Consider the following 18,681-nt stretch of genomic DNA (forward strand, 5'->3'; position numbering starts at 1 on the left):
ATCTGAACAACTCCCCTTATTCTGAATTCATTGATTTTGGCCCTATAAAATAGCGCTTCGAGGAGATGGTGAATGTTTCTCAGTCTATGCTTTTCTCCTTTTCACAGCCTACTGTCTGCTCCTCTTGCTTAGCACAAATGCTTTCTATCTTTCCACATGCATTTATCACTGTTTGTGCAAAAATATTCTGTACAGCTTGTGCTTAATAGAACAGTTGTCTTCTGTCTCTCTACTTCACTGATTCTCCATCTGTTCTCCATCCAAACCAAAGCTGAAAATTTATCCTCTGCTTTGCATAAATCTCTTCAGCACTTCTTCCACGGCTTTTATTACTTTCAATTTTAACTTTACAGCGCTGCGACAGACACTATATAAGATAGTTCTGCACTGCACTCCTTTTCAGTACCTGAAAACAAATATTTCTTCATTTGGTTGTTGTCTGTTTTTAATTGCATGTATGTGATTTAAACAGTTATTTTCAAAGCGGGGGGGAGAAGTGCTATTCTTTATCATCATAAAATTTTAATTGATACATAGTGTATTTTTCCGAAGCCTTCCTACAAAATTAGTGTCCAACAAGGTGAACCAGGGTTCTCATTTGTTACCAAACTAATTGTGCTGGATGATGATAGAACATTTGGATAGTTCAGTTCTTACTTAGCTTCAATAACCCTTGAATGATGCAGCAGGGGAAAACAATGTCACCAAAGTGCAGCAAGTCCTGAAGTTCATTAACCATCACAGAACTAAGTTTTTTCATTTTATATCCAGTTACTCCCTGAAACTAATTGTTTTGTCATCTAGAGTTTGTCTCCACCAGACTAAGCTTTGATTCAAAGAACCTCCTCTCATTCCTGATCTTCTGAACATCCAGATTGTTCTACAGGAGAGTAATACATGAAAAATTAAAACGGTAGCATGATGGACTGATGACAAAATGTCTAATGATCATTATAAGCTCAGAGGCATCTTTGGTACGTAGATACTCACTGATCTCTGCTAGTTAAGATTTTTACCTTCTCAGAATTCCCCTTTTGGCCGTTGCAACAGCGCTAAGGCATGAAGATAACAAAAGGTGGAATATGAGTATTTGTCTAGCAACGAGGAAGTCTTTATGAATAGAGTATGTAAGGAACTCAAAGAAATTGTACAGTACAAACAAAAGTGATTTGATGTTTTATCAGCCTGATAGGCTCAGTCCTATTCTTCCTCAAGGTTGTGCTTAGAGTGCAGGACTGTTCCATTTAATGTATTTTTTGACCTCATTTCAAATGGACCAGACTATGGGACTGCCACCTGTAGAAGACAATATTTGTGAGAAAATTTCCCTTTCAGTTCTTCGTTTAGCTGTGTCTAACTATTCCTCTAAAATATATCCTCCCATCATTCTTGTTAGTTCTAATTAAGATTTATTTTACTCGGCCATAGTGTAGGTATTGTGAATAGCAGATACTGTTGTGAGACACAGGAATGTTGTTCAAGTGTATTTGCAGGGTGAGAAACATCTGCTGTTTCAAAATGTCCTGTGTGATTTGGAAACCTGATGTCTTCCCTCACCATACTAAGTCTGTGAACCTCTGTGTTACTTATTTGATTTCAATGGTTTGGGCTTATTTCAGAGAAGAAAAGCATGACTACACCCAAATTTTTAAAGCACTGATAATACAAATACTTTTTTGAACACAGTTTTAATGTGAAGCAGGGGGCAATCCAATTAACCAAATAACTGTAAAGTAATAGATGTGTTTAATAGTTAAAATGTCAGATTTATTTTCGTTTAGTTTTGCATGCTCCTCGAGGCTGCTTAAAAAGTTCTTTGTGAACAAGGTAATGCAAATATACGCAGCTGTATTGCATACCTGTGGTTGTAGGCAATTTAGAACGATGATTCCTTTGACTCTGGGAGGATTCGTGCATGAGAGGGACATTGTTTAATTCAATGAGTTGAAACTGTTTCCTTATTGAAGGAATTGAAGCTGTTCCTCATGAGATTTCTGGCTGCCTCAGTGGAATGGTACTAATGCCAAACTTCCAAACCATTAAGTGCCTTCAGACCAGAGATCTACCTTCGCGATGCAGACTTGGTAAGGAGTGAAGTATTGTAACTGGATTTTAGCCCTGTAAACAGGCTTGCCATGGTTCCCAAGCAGGCAAACAAGACTTTCCAGGAGTATTAAGAAGACCCCAAATGCACTGAATGAAAAATAAGTCTTAACAGTAGCTTAAATAAGTCTTATCCCTTTTGTTTCTCTGAATGTACAGGGCGAAGCAGGTATGCCTTTTCTTGGTTTCTGCTGGGGTCTGTCCAAGCTGAGCCTCACACGTGTGGCTTCTCATTACACTTTACCCATCTCTTTGCATTTACAGGAAGAAAAATTAGAGAGTTCGTTCATTTCTTCCCTTCTGCCTATTCCTGACCATAATTGTCACCATAATTGTGACAGTTTAACTTCCGTGAATCTCTCTGCCTGCTGTATCTGTATTGCCTCTTGTCTCCGAGGATGGGGTTCATCTGACTAAATGTAAATGTTTGCATTTAAACCAGTCACCCTGCCCTGCTTTAGCAGTCAGAGGAAAGGAATAGGCACTTATTAACTTACTTAATTGCGGTGGTTTACAACGATCAGTTCTAGAAATCTGCATTAGGGCATGAATAATTGGCTGTAGATGTGCTTTTCTTTTTTTTTTGACTGATCACACAGACATCTAGATGACAAGTTCAGTGTAAACACCTGCATTTAGCCAAATGAAGTTTACATTCAGTGTCTTTGATCTTTAATTTACCTTGCAAGGCTTTTTCTTTCTCTTCAGTGTGCGTGTATAAATCTACATACTGTGTAAGACGCTGACAGGAGACAGTGATGCAACCTTTTTGGTAACTGAACATTTTCATATAAAAAATAAGCATTTCTGAAAACGTTGCAGGTTTCCATGGGATCCAACTGGAACAGCAAACAGAGACTGAAACGGTTTCTTTTTTTTTTTTTCCCCTTCTCAGTTTTCCTTAATGAATATAAATGCTCTTTAGTTGTATTTTCTTCGTCTTTTGTGTGGGCTGTACACCTGTATTAGCTGGATTTGTTGTTATTGCATGATTTTTAGTATAATATTCTTTCATGTTGATGAGAATTAAAGTTGAGGCTACTCTTTCTGCTCCAGCCCAATGGCTGGATAACAACAATTGTGGTGAACTTCACTCCAGGTCTGATCCTTCAGAAGAAATCATCGGGGTCCAGCCAACCGTAGGATTTAGCTATAGCATAACCATGCCACAGATTTTACAGTTAAAATACATTAAAAGTACCGAAGACAGCTTTATAGTCACTCAGTTTCTGTCTCTGTATTGTATTAGAAAAGAAGGTCATTAGCGTTCTTTGTTCAGAAATTATGTCACACTGCTTGGTGGTCGCATGGAAATGCTTCTTTTGTAGGAGTGTCCTCCACAGACTTCTGAACTGTCAGTTCCATCCCTTATGATTATCTCTTGTGCTGCTTTGAATATTAATGGCACAAAGCCGTCCTTGTCTGCAGTGAGCACAATCCAAGAGGAGCCTACAAGAATTAAGCAAAAGAAAGAAAATGAGTGTACTGCTCTGGTTACGTAAGAAGTACAAGCCCGTTTTTTAGTCAGCCAGCAGACGTGCAGAACAGGCTCTTTTTTTTGTGCACTAAAGCCTTATTACGCTAATGACATTAAGGTCTGACAATCCATGCTAAACACACCTTTGTGTAAGTGCGAAGGAGGGCTAAATGAAGAGTCTTGAAAGGTTTGAGGCAATTTGTCCATTATTTAAATGGAGTTGAAGAACAGGGTGCCTCTTTGCTAGTTCTGTAAGTATCTCTGTTTTCTGAAAACTCAACCAACCTTTCCACGCTGACTTGTGTGCTGGTGACATCTACTTCTGCCTGTCCTTTTTGCTTATCTGCTCTAACCAAGTGATGAAGAGATCATAAAAACTGGAGAAAGGCTGCAAAGAAAATGATTGTGCTGTATTTATTTTAGAAAGAAGTAAGGGGTTCCATCTCCTTTGCTGTCAAGCCAAGATCGTTGAATATCTTTTCAAATTCATATAGTAAATGGCAAGAAGTTACACCTTGAAGATGATTTACGAAAGATTATTTATGAAAACTGTTATAATGAAATTTCATGCTCTTTAATTATTTATCAAATCTCATAAAGGAGAGAATGAACAAACTCTGAATGACATTTTTTTTGCGGGGGGGAAAGAGGCAAGATTAAAAAACAAAGATATTAACTTGGTTCATGTTCACTTTCTCTACAGCATAGAAGCAGAAAATAAACCTACTGCCTGCTTTGATTTTTACTTTCCTTTGCAAGTCAGCTTGAAAATGAAGCTATATATACCATATATCTTTTTTTCTAGTGATTCATCTGTGTCCTTTTGGACTGGATATTGCATTTCTTATAGAAAACAGTGAATATTTGTCTTCTTTTCTGTTTGACATTTTATGAAAAAAGAAAGAAGTCTCTGGCGACTGGAAAACATTGTGGGGGCCCTTGTCTCACACATTTTTCTTAGATCCTGTCATTACTGAGTAGGGGCGTTAGCTGAGGCCTGAGGTAAAGAAAGCCCTGATATGTACCGTTGTTGCAGTTTTTAATTTTGGGAGATAAAACTGAGTTTTGCAAAGGAACGTGAAAAAAGAAAGTGTAGAAAATCCAGAACCGTGTTTGATTTTTGTCAGTCGTAACAAAGCATGTACCTGGACAAGGCCAACCTGCCCTCCTTATACAATTAACAAAGCAATTTTCCAGCGTGCTGCACTATTGCATGTTGTCTTGTCACCTGTTACATCATAAGAAGATTGTCATTCCAAACCATCAATCTTTAATCTTCTACTCTTAATACTTTCTTTCTAATTCTGGACAGGCTCCAGATTCTGTAAGCAATGGCCCTGAAACGGGAAATTCTGCTGTCAGAATGGATAGTTACATCGTTGGTCAAATTGATGAAGCACACTCTCTTGTCAAACTCTTGGGACTTCTTTTCATCCATTGAAATGTTTGAAAGTCTCTGTGTCGTCGATAAAACTTGCTTTGAAGCGTTGCCCAAGAAATACTTCAGTGGTGGAAAAACCTCTTGCAGAATGCGATACCCTTTTGCTATGAACAATCATTACAGCGATGACCCACCGAAAAGAGAGACTTCTGTGTGCTTAATACCAGGGCTGTACGTGGTCGGTTATATTTAGTACACGTAATGGTATTACAGTCCTGGACTTAAAGCGCACACCATGAGGCCAAGTTCATTGCTGGTATAACTCTGATGATCTTAATAGCCTTGCTGTGGCTATGAGTCTGGCCTGCAGCTGTGAACTTTCTTCCCCAATATATTCAAGTTCAAGTGTTTATTCATGGTAAAAAATGCCAGGCTGTCATTCCAACACAAGCCTGCTTTTCATTGCATCCTCTTTAATTATAGAGTATTAAAGGATGGGAGTGGTATTTTTAAACATCACATTTAACGTTCATGCCTTGTGGCAAAGGAAACCTTTAGGAGCATAAACCTGTACTGGTCAGAACCGAATAAAAGAGCTACATAACTCCTTCTGCCCCAAACCGGACAGTTTTGCAGCATTTTGGTTTAGCGTTTTAGTAAGATTCTTGTCTCGGTTGTTGTTTTTGCTGTCAACAAGCAGACTCGGTTTCAGAAAAGCTGAACACCGCCTTGAACAGCAAGAGGGACACCTTAGGATGATTCTCAGATATTGTCTTTTTGATATCTCTGAAGTGTGATGCATGAAATTGAGGAGTGATGTTCTGCTAATCAAATGACTGTTCTGTAGAGCTGAAAATTGGTTTTCTGAGGCCCGTTCTGTGTTATTTTCAGACGGAATTCTAAACTGCTTTTTCCATTATGGACATTGGTTTCCAAGATCAAGAACTGGAAATACAGGTTAAAAAATTATATCCTCCGTGCCATGCAAGGGCTGAATCCTGCTGGGAGATAGCTCAGGGCTCTGCAACTAATGGAGTTTTTTTCATCTATGCCCCCACTGCGCTGCACAGTCAAGAAAATTTCATGTTGTTGACAACAATATGAAACCTGTATACCCTTATTTTCTGGAGGAACTCTCAGAAAGTGCTGCCAGCCAGGCAAAATCTGAAATGTCCCAATGTGTTTTGGATAAAGGCAGGTCCCCTGACCTGTGTTGTTTACGTAGCCTCTTTTCTTCATTTCTATGGCCTCATCAACAACATAGAGGTAAGCAGAATATGAATGGCGGAATGGTGTATATTCTACATCTCTTCTTAACTTGGTGGCAGCACCAGTTTCTTTTTTACCAATAAACCTACCATAGAGCTTTCTGATTTGCAAAGCATCATTATGTAAAAAAGTATAGCTGATACTATTGCTTTCTTTCTGTTTTCACCAATATTTGAGTTAACTTCTTGTAAGACAGTATACTGATTAAGCCAACGTGTCTCAGCCTGTTAGGGCATACGAAAAGGGGCAAGGCAGTAATTTATGGATCTCTTGGTGTGGAAACCATGCAAGAAGGTCATAATTATAGACAACTATTGTGAAAAAAAAAGCAAAAAAGCCATCAGAAGCATTATAGAGAAATGGCTAAAAAAATAACAGTCTGTATGGTGCTGAGCAGTAGCATTCCTGCAGAGACAGGGAATGCAGAGACCAGCCTGGGTCCCAAGCTGCTTCTGTCCTTACAAGTTAATCAGTGCTGAGTGGTGGAAATGTGAAGTTGGTAAAGGATAACACTGAGCTTCATTGTTTACATTGTATTAAAGTAATCCCAAATGCTACGTGACACACACACACACATATATATATAAAATGTCCTGAGAATGAATTTTTCTCCAACCAACTCTCTGTTGTCAGGTCTGGGACACGCTTGTAAAAAAGAGCAAAGCAAAATGCCAAAAGGTCTCAAGGAAGCATTTCTGTTTCCAGGTAACACAGTCTATTGATTATTTTCTCAGCCTTCCTCCATAGAGGCATCTAACATTTACTATGGTAATAGATTGTTCTTGAGTTACTTAGCATTTAAGTGATTTCAAGAGACACTGCTGTATTTCAGACCAAGGAAAACATAAAGTTAGCTCTCTTAGTTTACTGTAGTATGAGGTAATGATTCTACCACAAATGTCTCTTTTTTTGCTAAAAATCTCAAGTGAAACCACATACCAGAAATAAAAAGGACATACCGTGTTTCATTTCAATAACAGGCAGATCAAACAGCTGCTGGACTAAATTCAAGTGGATCTTGCCATCACACAGGAGAACATCCTTTGTTTCTTCAGTAACTGCTCCGTTTGAAAAACATTTCTTCAAATGCATATATGTAAAAGAAAAGATCTCGTTAAAGGCTTAGATATTTTGCCTGGTTTCTTTTAACCATTCCTCTGATCATTCTCCTTTCAGATCTTTAGTCATTTTGCTTTTCCTTTGTGTTTGCTACAATTTGTTGATGACACCATCATGCAGCGAAACTGTAAATGCAGTCTCATAGTCCCCTGTGAAGAGAAATATGCCTCTTTACTTTTTGCCTTGTGTCTGCCAACTGTTGCAAAAGTGTTTTTTCTTCGCTCTGTCATAAATTGGCCACACAGATTGTCTGTGGCTGTTCGTTATTTATTTATGTATTATGATTGATTGAGGATGTAGGAACTGCAAAAATATCTTTGCATTAAAAACATAAACTTCTCCAAATTTTGCATCTCTTTCCCTTTTCAAAATAAGCAGAAATTTGTTGCTGTGTAATTATTAGGGAAATACCTAAGGAAGTCATAAAAAAAAATATAATTTTCTTAGTCTTAAACCTGTAGTAACTTTTTATTATATATTAGCTGTAAATATATAACAGAACTTTTTTACCATTTTTAGGTCTCTTCAAATTATATAGTACTCTATTCTATTGAGCCTAAATACACTGAAACTTCAATGAGCTGAATATTCAACAGTGAGCATGTGCTTTGCATTTACATTGCAAAGATGCTATTTGTCTGTACAGGTATTTGTGCAAAGCTTTTCGGTACTGAATGTTGTAGATTAGTACATCTAACAACTACATAATTTTCAAAAATTCAGGTTGAAATAGCAGAGTTTATTCAAATTTGTACTTTGATTAATGATTTCTAGAAAAAGGTGGAATGTAAATGGGACAGATCGCCTTTACCCGAGTGGTTCACTTTTTTCACGTAGATACACTTCAACTCAAGAATAATCAGAAAACAATCTAGCTCTGCCTCTCATAACTTGAACTCAGTTGAATGAAAATGTATATTAAGGATGACTTCATTCTAGTATGTTTCGAACTTAGCCTTCCAAGTTATCATTGGAAGAGCTATTAGAAGTGGAAGAAATTTTCATATATACAGACCTACATGTCATCTATTTTATGTTCTAACCAGTTTTTCAAGTTTAGACCTCAAAACTTATGTTTCAGAGTTGCTTGTCTTTTCGTCACTTGTGAGCATTGATATTAGCCAACTTCTTAGCCTTTGTCATACACTTCTGCTTCTCAGCATTGGAACGGGCTGCCCGGGGAAGTGATTGAGTCACCATCCATGGAGGAGTTTAAAAGATGTATAGATGTGATGCTTAGGTACATGGCTTCGTGGTGGCTTGGCAGCACTAGGTTAAGGGTTGGACTCAAAGATCTTAAAGGTCTTTTCCGCCCTAAACAATTCTATGATTCTGTGATTCTATAATTACAAACTTAATCTTTACATTATATTTTTGCCTGTTGGCAAATTCTGTCAGGTCAATAATCTTTCTCTGGTTTAACCTTCTATTTATTTAGCCTTTCTTTGTTTAATGTTTAGTTTAAGCGATGATAATATAACTTCTCTTTAAGAAATACATTTATACGCATCCTATCATGTATTAACTGATTTAAACTCATGCCTTCTTCAGAGGTAGATAATTGTTAGCATTCCCTTTTTATAAGTGATCAGGTTGTTACCCAGAAAGATGAGGAGATTCATTCATGGTCATATGAGTGATTTATGACAGAGTTAGAAACACAACCAAAATCCCACCTTATTATTTCCCATTTTCCTGTTTTAATCCAAAGACCATTTTCTAGTCAAATCTAAATTTAATCTACCCCTCCCCAAAATTTGTCTCTGTTTTTGCTGTGTTGCTATTTATCTCCAATTGAAGCCAAAGGACTTGCCGTTCTCCTGTTAGAAGCCCTTTTCTGCATACATGAGTGGATATTTTCTTTAGCCAGTTTCCTGTAGTATGTTGGGTCCGACTCTCTCTCAACAAAAATGCAACAGAACTAAGCTATCAATTGTTTTCTTCATCTGTGTCAGCTTGTCCCTTGGTCAGAGTTTATAGCCTATAAAGGGCCTTCTGGGTTTCAGCCAGCCCATCACAGCATTGCCAAACTGTCTTTCAAAACTCATGTTTTGCAAGTATATATGGGAGAAAAATAGTTTATACGGTAAAAAGGGGATTAGCTGTTATACACCATATGTCTGAATGATAAATAAATCTATAACTTTTTTGAACCCCACTGAGCAGTCAGCTAGTTTTGCCTCTTGACCTTTTCCACAGTTTATCTTGTGTTTTCTAGTGCACTCCCTGCATTTCCTTGGATGCCTGGAGGTATGTAAAAGACATATAGATGTGATGCTTAGGGACATGGTTTAGTGGTGACTTGACAGTGTTAGGTTTACAGTGGGACTCTATGATCTTAAAGGGCTTTTCTAACCTAAACAATTCAATGATTCCGTGATCATCCTCATAAACTTAAATTTGATGGCCGATGAAACAATGAGGTAAGTAAGGATGCGCTCATGATCAGAAATGTTTTTACTAACACTGGGTTAGTGATCGATTATAGTTTGATGTGTCTGTCGTGCACATGGATATCTAGAAAGAGGAGGTGTTTTCCAGACGAGGTCTTACGGCTGTGTTGCCCAGTAGTGCGTTTCTCACTGAATGTGCCTCATGGAGACACCCACATCTTTGCTCTTTTCATAAACCTATCACATTTTAAACTCATCACCATCTTGTAGCCACTTAACACATGTAAGATTTGTTATTCTTGGTTGTTTCCAGCTGATGAATATCCAGTTAAAACAGACATTCCTTCTGTTAATCCTGGAATATAACACTCTGCAGTTCGTATCAGTTTGCTTCAATCGATTTTTTTTATTCTAGATGCTAAGGTCATGAAATTATGGGTATGACATCCTGATCCTCTATTGCCTGCTTCCCATACGCTAATACTGACTTTATGTATTAGCGTATCTCACCAGTTTGTTAATGGAACTTTTAGATTAGCCTGAAAATCATTCATGAGAAAATCCTCTAGTAAATTTGTTCCATTTTCTTTTATATTACTAGAATCGTTTAATATCTTCCTTCCAGGTCATTTCTTAACCACCTCATGTGTCTTCTATTAATCCCTATTCTCTGCTGTTGAACAAATAATTTCCCCTGTGGCACGCTTTCAAGTGCTGTACTGAATTACAGGTATTTTAAATATTCTTCATATCCCTCGTGTTAATAACCTGTTCAGTTGTAAAGGAGAGATATCCGGTTAGTCAGTCAGATCTATGCATTGTAAGATGAACAGTGCTGTAGTTGCCTAGAACTCTCTTTTTCATTTTCTTAAAGCCCTTGATGCCTTGATGTCAGCTCTTTGTGTTGTGCTTTATTGGTAATTTCAGTTCCGATACCTTGGTACGCGTTAGCCAGCTTGCTTTTGCCTTGCCCACACATTCCTTGTGTGGGATGAGAAAAGAACTAGTACATTAAATAGACGTGGGAATGCTGGCCCAGAATGCAATGAAAAGAGTATTAGATGGCAAAGGAAGAGCACTGAAGAGGAACAAGAACTCTGATTTTTGACATCCAAAATACCATGTCTCATTAAGCCTTGCAGAGCATTGCCACAGCCAGTATTCATTATGTTTGGTAGCCTGCGCTGCTCTGCTTTCCTGTCATGATTTCTCCTGTTGCAGTGATTCCTGTTTGATTTTTAGTGGATGCTGACTTTAGTGAGGTAGAGTTCTTAATACCTTTGCTTGCCCTTATGTGGGACATTCCAACTGCAACCCTAATTAACCTGTCAGAGAAGCATAAGCCTTTAAAATGTTTACATTGGAAGAGATCCAGGTGCCCAGGGGTGCTTAAATCCCACTGCACTCTGCATTTATAGTGCATATTAGTATTTCAGATGATATGGTGTTAGGATTTCCCTACTCTTGGTGCCGTGTTAGTAGTTCTGCGACTACTGTTTCAGGTATATTGTTACCTAACAGATAACCTTTGTCCCCATGCTTGTGCTTCCATGTTCTTTATATTTTGAGTGTGGGGTTTTTTTTTAACTCAGATCTTTACTTTCTTTGCACAGTACAAAAACTTGGGTTCATTTTTGACATTACTTACTGCTTTTCCTTTGCGTCTCTGTATCCAACAAACAAATAATCTCATTTAATAAAAGGTATCGTGTCTCCTCTACAAACCCTGCTTGTCTGCAGTTGACCACTTGCAGAACATTGTTGTCAGAATTTGTTCTTAATAAATTCCTCAACCTTTGCTCAAAATGTTACCCATGCATTAATCACACCTTCTCTTGACTCCTGCAGGTCTTTCTTTTACAGTCATCCTAAATCTCTCTCATCTAAACTTCAGAAGGGCTGACTAGTTTCTTACTCCGGGGAGCAGTCATAGCACCTTCCTCTTCCATCATTTTCATTACTTACTTTCTGTTGCTCAACCCAAGTCAAAATTGCCCTTTGGATTTCAGAAAGGTCTTATTGCAGCTGATCATTGCTGCCTGGTCTTTGCTCATTTTGCTGTGCCACCCTCATACCCCCCTTCTTTATCTCTACTTTATGTATTTCTATCAGAAAAGCTTTATTGCCATATGTTTGGTACCTTTCCGTTCATCTCTCAGCTCGGTGTAAAAAAAAATAAAATGTTTATTTTATAGCTGACCTTGGCTATAAAGTTTCCCGTAGTAAATTGTATGAAGATGCTATAAAAGTACAAATTGACTTGTATATAATTATAGGTGAGTGCTAAGAAAGGAAATCATGGTGACTAATTGCTGAAAAGATATTTATTTCCTGTTTAAATATGCAATATGTGCTCTCGGTGATATATACTTTTGACATAATACTGCTTGTGAGCAAAATGTGGGAGTTTTAAGATATACTTCAGATTAAGTTGAATCTTATTCCTCCTGGAGTGGTTTGCCTAAATGCCATTAATTTCAAATCCATATTGGCTTTATTTCCACTGTAATTAGCTTTTGAATGAGGCTAGTTTAAATATTCCGCAGCTGTTTCTTTTCTGGGCAAAAGGGATGACAAAAGCATCTTTTTGCAAAGAGAAACAGAAACAAAACTGTGACAGATCCTCATCTCTTCACTTTTCGTCCTTTTTAAATAACACCCTCTTATTGCGTCTGTCTGTCTGCTCTCCCACACCCTCCTGAATCACAAGTCTGGGTGTGATGAAAGAGCAATAATATTTGCTTTTCAGGGTTGAATGATCAAATCACCTCTGGTGGCTGAATGCTATTACACAAGTGACAGTGCGGTGACATTTCCAAAGTGTGAGCGATCAGGTTTGTCTTTTATGGCTATAGGCTACAAAGAAATTAAATCCCGGTAGCACTGCGTGGCTGTGGCCTCAGAGGGGTTATAGGTAGTCCAGGACTAACAATAAAGAAGGGGTTTGAAGACCGTTTAGTGAGCAGACGTTATGAATTATTAAGTTACACACATTCTGGTTTATATTATGGTTTTCTAAGCTGAACTGGAAACCTACATAAACGTGTCAATAATGCTTCTGCACAAGCGTTCGTAATTGCCCCTTAATTATGGCTACGTTTTCATCTATTATGTTTTAAACTTTCCTTTTATGTTTTTAATGCATAAAGATGGTTATGCAGTGCTGATCATTAGATTTTATAGCACAATAGGTTTCTCAATCGAGACTGAGCCTCTGCCGTGCTGGGGATTATACGAACGCTCAAAGAAGACGTGTACTTGGCACAAAAACTTGAAAGATAACGGCCGTATTATTGACCAATCTGCAGTGTTCCTGAAGTTTAGGATGTTTTCCACAGGCTGATATTTATATCAGAAGGCAATAAAGCTGTTTCCTGACTTCTTGCGTTGTGAAGGCAGAGCCTGGCTGGAACCCACAGCCCAGCTGGTCTCTGAACTCACAGAATGCTAATCAACCCCTGAAGGAGGAACAAGGTTCACATGTCTGAATCCAAACTAATCAAAATAATTGTTTTCCGAGAAAATTGTTAGCTGCCTATGAAGCACATATTTCTCTGTCTGGAGGTCTTTTGGCCATCAGTCTATTTTTCATTCTTTTTGGCATCATGCTGTGATCCCTTTAGCTTTCAGAAGAGGGGCTGAACAATGCAAGTCATCGGTCATGAGACCTGCACAGCAAAGCTATGTGTGTCAGAAAGACATTAAGGGACACTTCTTCTGAGTCATTCTAATGCAGTACTGGCGGTGTTTTCTGCTGGCCTCATGTGGAACCGACCTGTTCAGATAAATAAGAGCCTTCCTTTCTAAATGGAGTGAGTCTGGCAGCATTTTAGAAGCACTAATATTTGGGGGTTTACTTCCAAAGGAAAAAACAGGGTAATTAATTTTTACTGCTTGTGCAAGCAAACGTGCATGGTGACTTCAGATATTAGATTAATGTTACATGTCACAAACAAAACTCTTTGGAAAGGTTAATCCAATTGAATCGAAGAGATAGGGCTGCTTGCTAAATAAAAAAGTTAATTTATGTTAAGAAATCAGAGTTAATTTGAACATGCTGGAGAACAGACGGGCTTGCTTCTTGGCAAATAAGATCCTAAATCATTTAAAATAGACATTGCTTTTTTTCCATCAGAATTTTTATAATTTATTCAAGTTAAATTATTGACTAGTTCAGATCAACAGCTTTACTTTTATCCAGAGTACCTAACATCCTAGAATCTGCTTAAATGCCAAGGCAAACTGTTGCTAAAAACTAATGAATATGTTTGAAGTGAGTCACCATTTCCTTAATGAGTGTTTAAGGAATGATACTTAGATGTCTGTATGGATCCTTTAAAGTGAAAGGAAGTCAAATTTGTTTGAGAAGTCGATATTTCAGCATCGTCACAATGTAATGTATTTCTTTGACATAATGCTCCTTATGTTGCAGCAGATAAGGATGCACTCCTAATGGGCATCTACATCCTGAAAGAACCCCAGCTTTAGCATCAACACCACTAGCATCAGCATGACCAAAAATATTATCATTATAATGTTAGTATTACAGCTAATAATACCAAGAATAATATCCAGAAATAATTACCCTATCTGCATTCATTAGTTGAAATTCTTGTTGAAGCCAGTAGGAATTTTGCCAAAAAAAAACCCCCGTGGGATGTGAACATGATAATTTGACATTTGTCTGTGTATTTAATGAAAGGATAATGATATATTGGGGGAGGGGGCGGTCCAGAAAGTTTGAAGTGGTAATATTTTTTTACAAATTGAGTATGTCCAGCTCTGTCAAGATAACTGGTGAGAAATTAAAGTAGAAATAAGCCAACTTCATGTCATGCCCACCTGAATTTATCATAAAGTGAGATTCAGTACTTTATTTCAGCCTTTGTGAGAGCTCAGCTATCTTCAGACTTTGGATTTGAGCTCAGGCTTGAATTTATCATATTCTGGTGGCTACTGTGTCACCCTACTCATAGGCTCTTCTCTGCATTAATTTAATGTACAAACCTTCTGTACATTAAAAACTTTGTTCTCTCGTGTTGATAGATGCACACAAAATCAGCCAGTATCCAAGACAGTTGTGTCTTGATAAGAATTAAGCTGCATCCTCTTGATTTAAAGCTAAATTAACACAAAATGGTTTAAAATTTCAGTGTGCTATCACAGTACGTCTAAGCTGACAAAAAGAGTTACCTGGTAAGTGATGTGAACGACCGGTGGTTCTTGCGAACACGGGTAGGCTAAAGATATCCTCCTCCCATTTTTAGCAAAGTCCGTTATTTCAGAAAGACTCAGTTGCAACTCGTTGAAGCTGCCACACAGTCTCTCTAAATTTCTAGATATGTGACTCATTCCTCTTTCACTTGGAAAATTGTTGTTTTTAGGGGAACTCGGTGTTTCTTCAATTACATTGAACTGCACTTTAGGGGAAGTTGGTCTGCTGGAAATCCTGGTAGGCGTTCCAAACCCACGAAGAGACACTGAACGATTGGTGGGTTCAGCATCCAGTGTTTCCAAGGCCACTGAGGGGTCTCCCGGGAGCCTTTTTTCATCCAGGTCACTCACACTTGATGAAGAGCTTTGCTCATAACTAGGGCTCTTTACTTCTTCGATGAGTCTTCTCCTGCCACTAGGAGATTGAATAACTGTGCTTCTTGGTATTAACAGCTCCCTGCTTTGAGGTTGGTCTTCTGTAGCAAGATTTTCAAAGAACTTCCTTTTTCCAGGTATATTAACCGGGGTTCCAAAGTTATAAAGCATATTCTGCTTCATCTCGGGCAGTCCTGAAGAAGCTTCTTCCAGCATCAATTCTTTGATCATCAGACGTGTTACATACCTGTCTGAATTTGAAGATGGAATGAAAGTAGGCTCAGGGCACTTTTGCTTGCCAATCAGAATCAACAGGAGTTTATCTGCCAAAAAGCGTAGGCCCTTTGGCCTTTCATTTTTTTCCAGTTGGATTTGTTGAATATGAGGCATGCAGGAAGAGGTTACTGAATACACCAAAACAATGTTAGAAGTATTAGAGGCTACTGCCACAATCTGAGCTCTAAGGTCAAAAGCCATTATATCAGGAACCAGAATACCTGGGATGGTGACTTTTCTGGTGGTGGTTACCTTCCTCTCAAAAGTCACCAAGATCAAGTGAGAAGAGTCTTGACCATTTGTTGCTGCAGAATCTTTGCGTTTCAGAGTAATAAGAGGACCGGGATCAGACCGACGGTGGTTTGTAAGGATATGGGTTAAATCCACAGGACCTGATGAAGAAGAAGCAACTGAATCAACACCTGATCTATCTGAATCCGTGGACTTTCTTCGCAGGTCCATGGAGTATTCCTCATCGCCAAGCACCAGAGCAGACTGTGAGACTGAAGAGCCAGTTTCTGTAGCAGAGGGCATATCAAATGCGATGCCCGCATTCAGACCACAGATATTATCTAAAGGAAGCTCAGTAGCTACAGCGATTTGGAAATCCAGTGTTGCTTCCATAGCACAGATGTAACCTCCCACATCAAAGACTGGGCAAAAAGAGCAGGTGTTTAGAGTTTTCTGAGCATCATCCCATATGTAGGAATGTAGGACACTGCCTATAGCAACTACTAAACGACTACCATCCTTAGTCCAGCAAGCACAGTGGATAAGTCCACTGCTTTTGATCTCTGCCTTAACTCTAGTACTGTCAGTACGAACAGTGTGCAAGACCGAAGCGTCCCTTTTTGTAAGCACAGCCAAGACCTCCTTCTTTGGATGCCAGACACAGCCCTGGGAAAGCAGTGGAAAGGGCTCACCAACTTCACAAGTCTGAGAAATCACGGGTTTGTTCCTCTCCGCAGTGCTGTAGCTCAGCTGCCAAATGCTAACGTGCTTTTTATGCTGAATAGCAAGCAGAGCTGGAGTATCTGTAGAGCAACATGGGCCCCAGTAAAGCCCATGAACGTGTTCAAATTGACCAACAACACTTGAGTCTCCAAACTTTAGCTCTCCGTTGTGGTAGTATAAAGCCATCAGTATCACTTGCTTCCCATCTGTCCAGGCAATTCCATGCAGGGGGTGGATGGCCTGATATAAAGCGTTAAGGCCAGTTCTCAGCAGTTTTGCCTTTCCCAGCTCCATGTTTTCAAGCTTTCTGTCTACTGGTGGATGTTCCAAAGTAGAGAATCCATAGAATTCACTTGCAGATCACGATGAGGATTTTTTTTTTTTCTTGCACGTCCTTCCTTTCCAGAATCAAGCTGTTTTTCTGCTAATAATCCAAGAGCCTATATTGTGAACTCCTTCCCAGTAAGCCTGCAGCTGCTCTTCTAAGTATAAATCCATGTCAAAGCTGCTTTTGCTATGTCTTTTCCTGGGAGGAGTTATCATCTTCATGTGATGGCTAACGAGGTTTAACCAATTAATGTAAGTTTTTTGTAGAAGTCTATTTTTAACTCTTTGCTGCTGGGAGCAGATTTAAAAATAACACTCTAATACCTTGACCTTCAGTGAATGAAGGGCTTTGGTGAAGGCTGGAGAGAGATCATACACTAAGTTTAAGTATTAAGCTATCGCCTGAAATAACGACCTGACACTTCTTTCAGCCAGCCTTTGAAGGATAAAAGAAGATTTAAACATACCTGAGACCTGTACAAGGCAGACTGCAATCTCTGATGGGCAGCATCTTTCAAATATACAAGATCCTAAGTGGCTGTGAAAGGAATGTAGAAAAGGGAAATTATGCTTTGTCCTGTTAGTAGTTACAAGAGAATAAATGAACGTGTAAAAAAAGGAAAATGCTCTAGAAGCAAAGACAGCTGATTAGTGTTCATTTTAGTGGGGCAGATTTCCTACCTACGAACATATATTAATTTCTTTCTTAGTCTTCCCAGCCACCTGTATCTGACTACTGCTCCCTCATCATACAGACAAAATGCAAAGAGAAGGCCAAAATCTTCCTGTTTCCCTAAACCCTGCAGTTTTCTGCAATTTGTAACATAACATCATGCAAAGATCTTTGAGTAGACAAAGACCCAGCCAATAAACTCATGTAACACAGTGGGGTCGTGCAAGGACACACCAGTTTGGTTTGGCTGTGTTGATTCAGGACCAGAGCTGGTTCAGATGGACTACCTTGAGTGTCTCTATTCCTCCCTCTTCAGCACTTCTGGGGTTAGCTTGGACGGAGCTCGCGTATCACTGAACATAAATTATCAAGGTGGGATTCATTGCTTAAATAGAAGCAACCATCACTATTTTCAGTGCCCTAGGATATCTGAGACAGCCACGCCGGGCTGGCAGATATGGCACAGGACATGCAGAAGAGCAGTGCCATTCTGGAGTGGCAGCTGGCAGCAGAGATGATCCCTAGATAGTCTCTAGGCTGTCTAAGCTGGTTATAGAAGCTTATATACAGGTAACTGAATCTCATCCTCAGCATCTTTTTGTATTCTTGTTTTGCCAGCATCTCCCTTCTGCTTTGATGCAACTTGCATCTCTTGGGGTTGACATAAAAAAGAAATAATAATGTGGATTAATTAGATCTGGGCAAAGGTGTACAAATAATCAATGTTATCACTGTGCTTAAAGATGTAAGACTTAACTATTCAGATTCGGCATCTTTGGCTGATTTATACTATATATGTTTTATAGTACTACCCAGGAAAGACAGCTTTCTTGTAGGAGGCAGTTGGATGTCTGTTGTAAGAGTTTTTTAGTATCCTTTCTCCAGGTGTATTTACTGAGAATGGTGAGTACCAACAAAGATCTCCAAATTTATGTAAAGTAATCATGTATATTCTCATTCATAGCTACCTGTTTTTTGTAGATTATTTCATTAAAATTATATTCAAAATAATTTTTTTTATATCCATCAAGGACAAGCCAGCAGTGATGACTGGAATACATAAAAATTAAAGAGTTAAATACGTAGGTTGGAAGATTCCCTTTTATGCAAGACTCCTAAA

The 18,681-nt window shown here is 38.7% G+C and overlaps 1 protein-coding gene across 1 annotated transcript; it reads right to left on the bottom strand.

The window, feature by feature from the left end:
* Positions 1–684: 684 nt before the first annotated feature.
* LOC104058856 (WD repeat and coiled-coil-containing protein) lies at positions 685–17,049 on the bottom strand. The gene is made up of 3 exons (XM_009560439.2): positions 14,936–17,049; positions 7,190–7,310; positions 685–3,552 (listed from the first exon to the last, which is right to left on the bottom strand). The coding sequence occupies exons 1-3, from the start codon at positions 16,853–16,855 to the stop codon at positions 3,386–3,388; spliced, it is 2,208 nt and encodes a 735-aa protein (XP_009558734.2). The 5' UTR covers positions 16,856–17,049; the 3' UTR covers positions 685–3,385.
* Positions 17,050–18,681: the final 1,632 nt, after the last annotated feature.

The sequence above is a fragment of the Cuculus canorus genome, chromosome 3, assembly GCF_017976375.1.
Source record: "Cuculus canorus isolate bCucCan1 chromosome 3, bCucCan1.pri, whole genome shotgun sequence".
Lineage (NCBI taxonomy): Eukaryota > Metazoa > Chordata > Aves > Cuculiformes > Cuculidae > Cuculus > Cuculus canorus.

Coding starts and splice junctions, on each gene's coding strand:
- LOC104058856 (XM_009560439.2), bottom strand. CDS start 16,855: ATGGAGCTGGGAAAGGCAAAACTGCTGAGAACTGGCCTTAACGCTTTA. Junction 7,311..14,935: donor TCGTTCACATCACTTACCAG/GTAACTCTTTTT, acceptor ATGCATTTGAAG/AAATGTTTTTCAAACGGAGC. Junction 3,553..7,189: donor TGTTATTGAAATGAAACACG/GTATGTCCTTTT, acceptor TAATTCTTGTAG/GCTCCTCTTGGATTGTGCTC.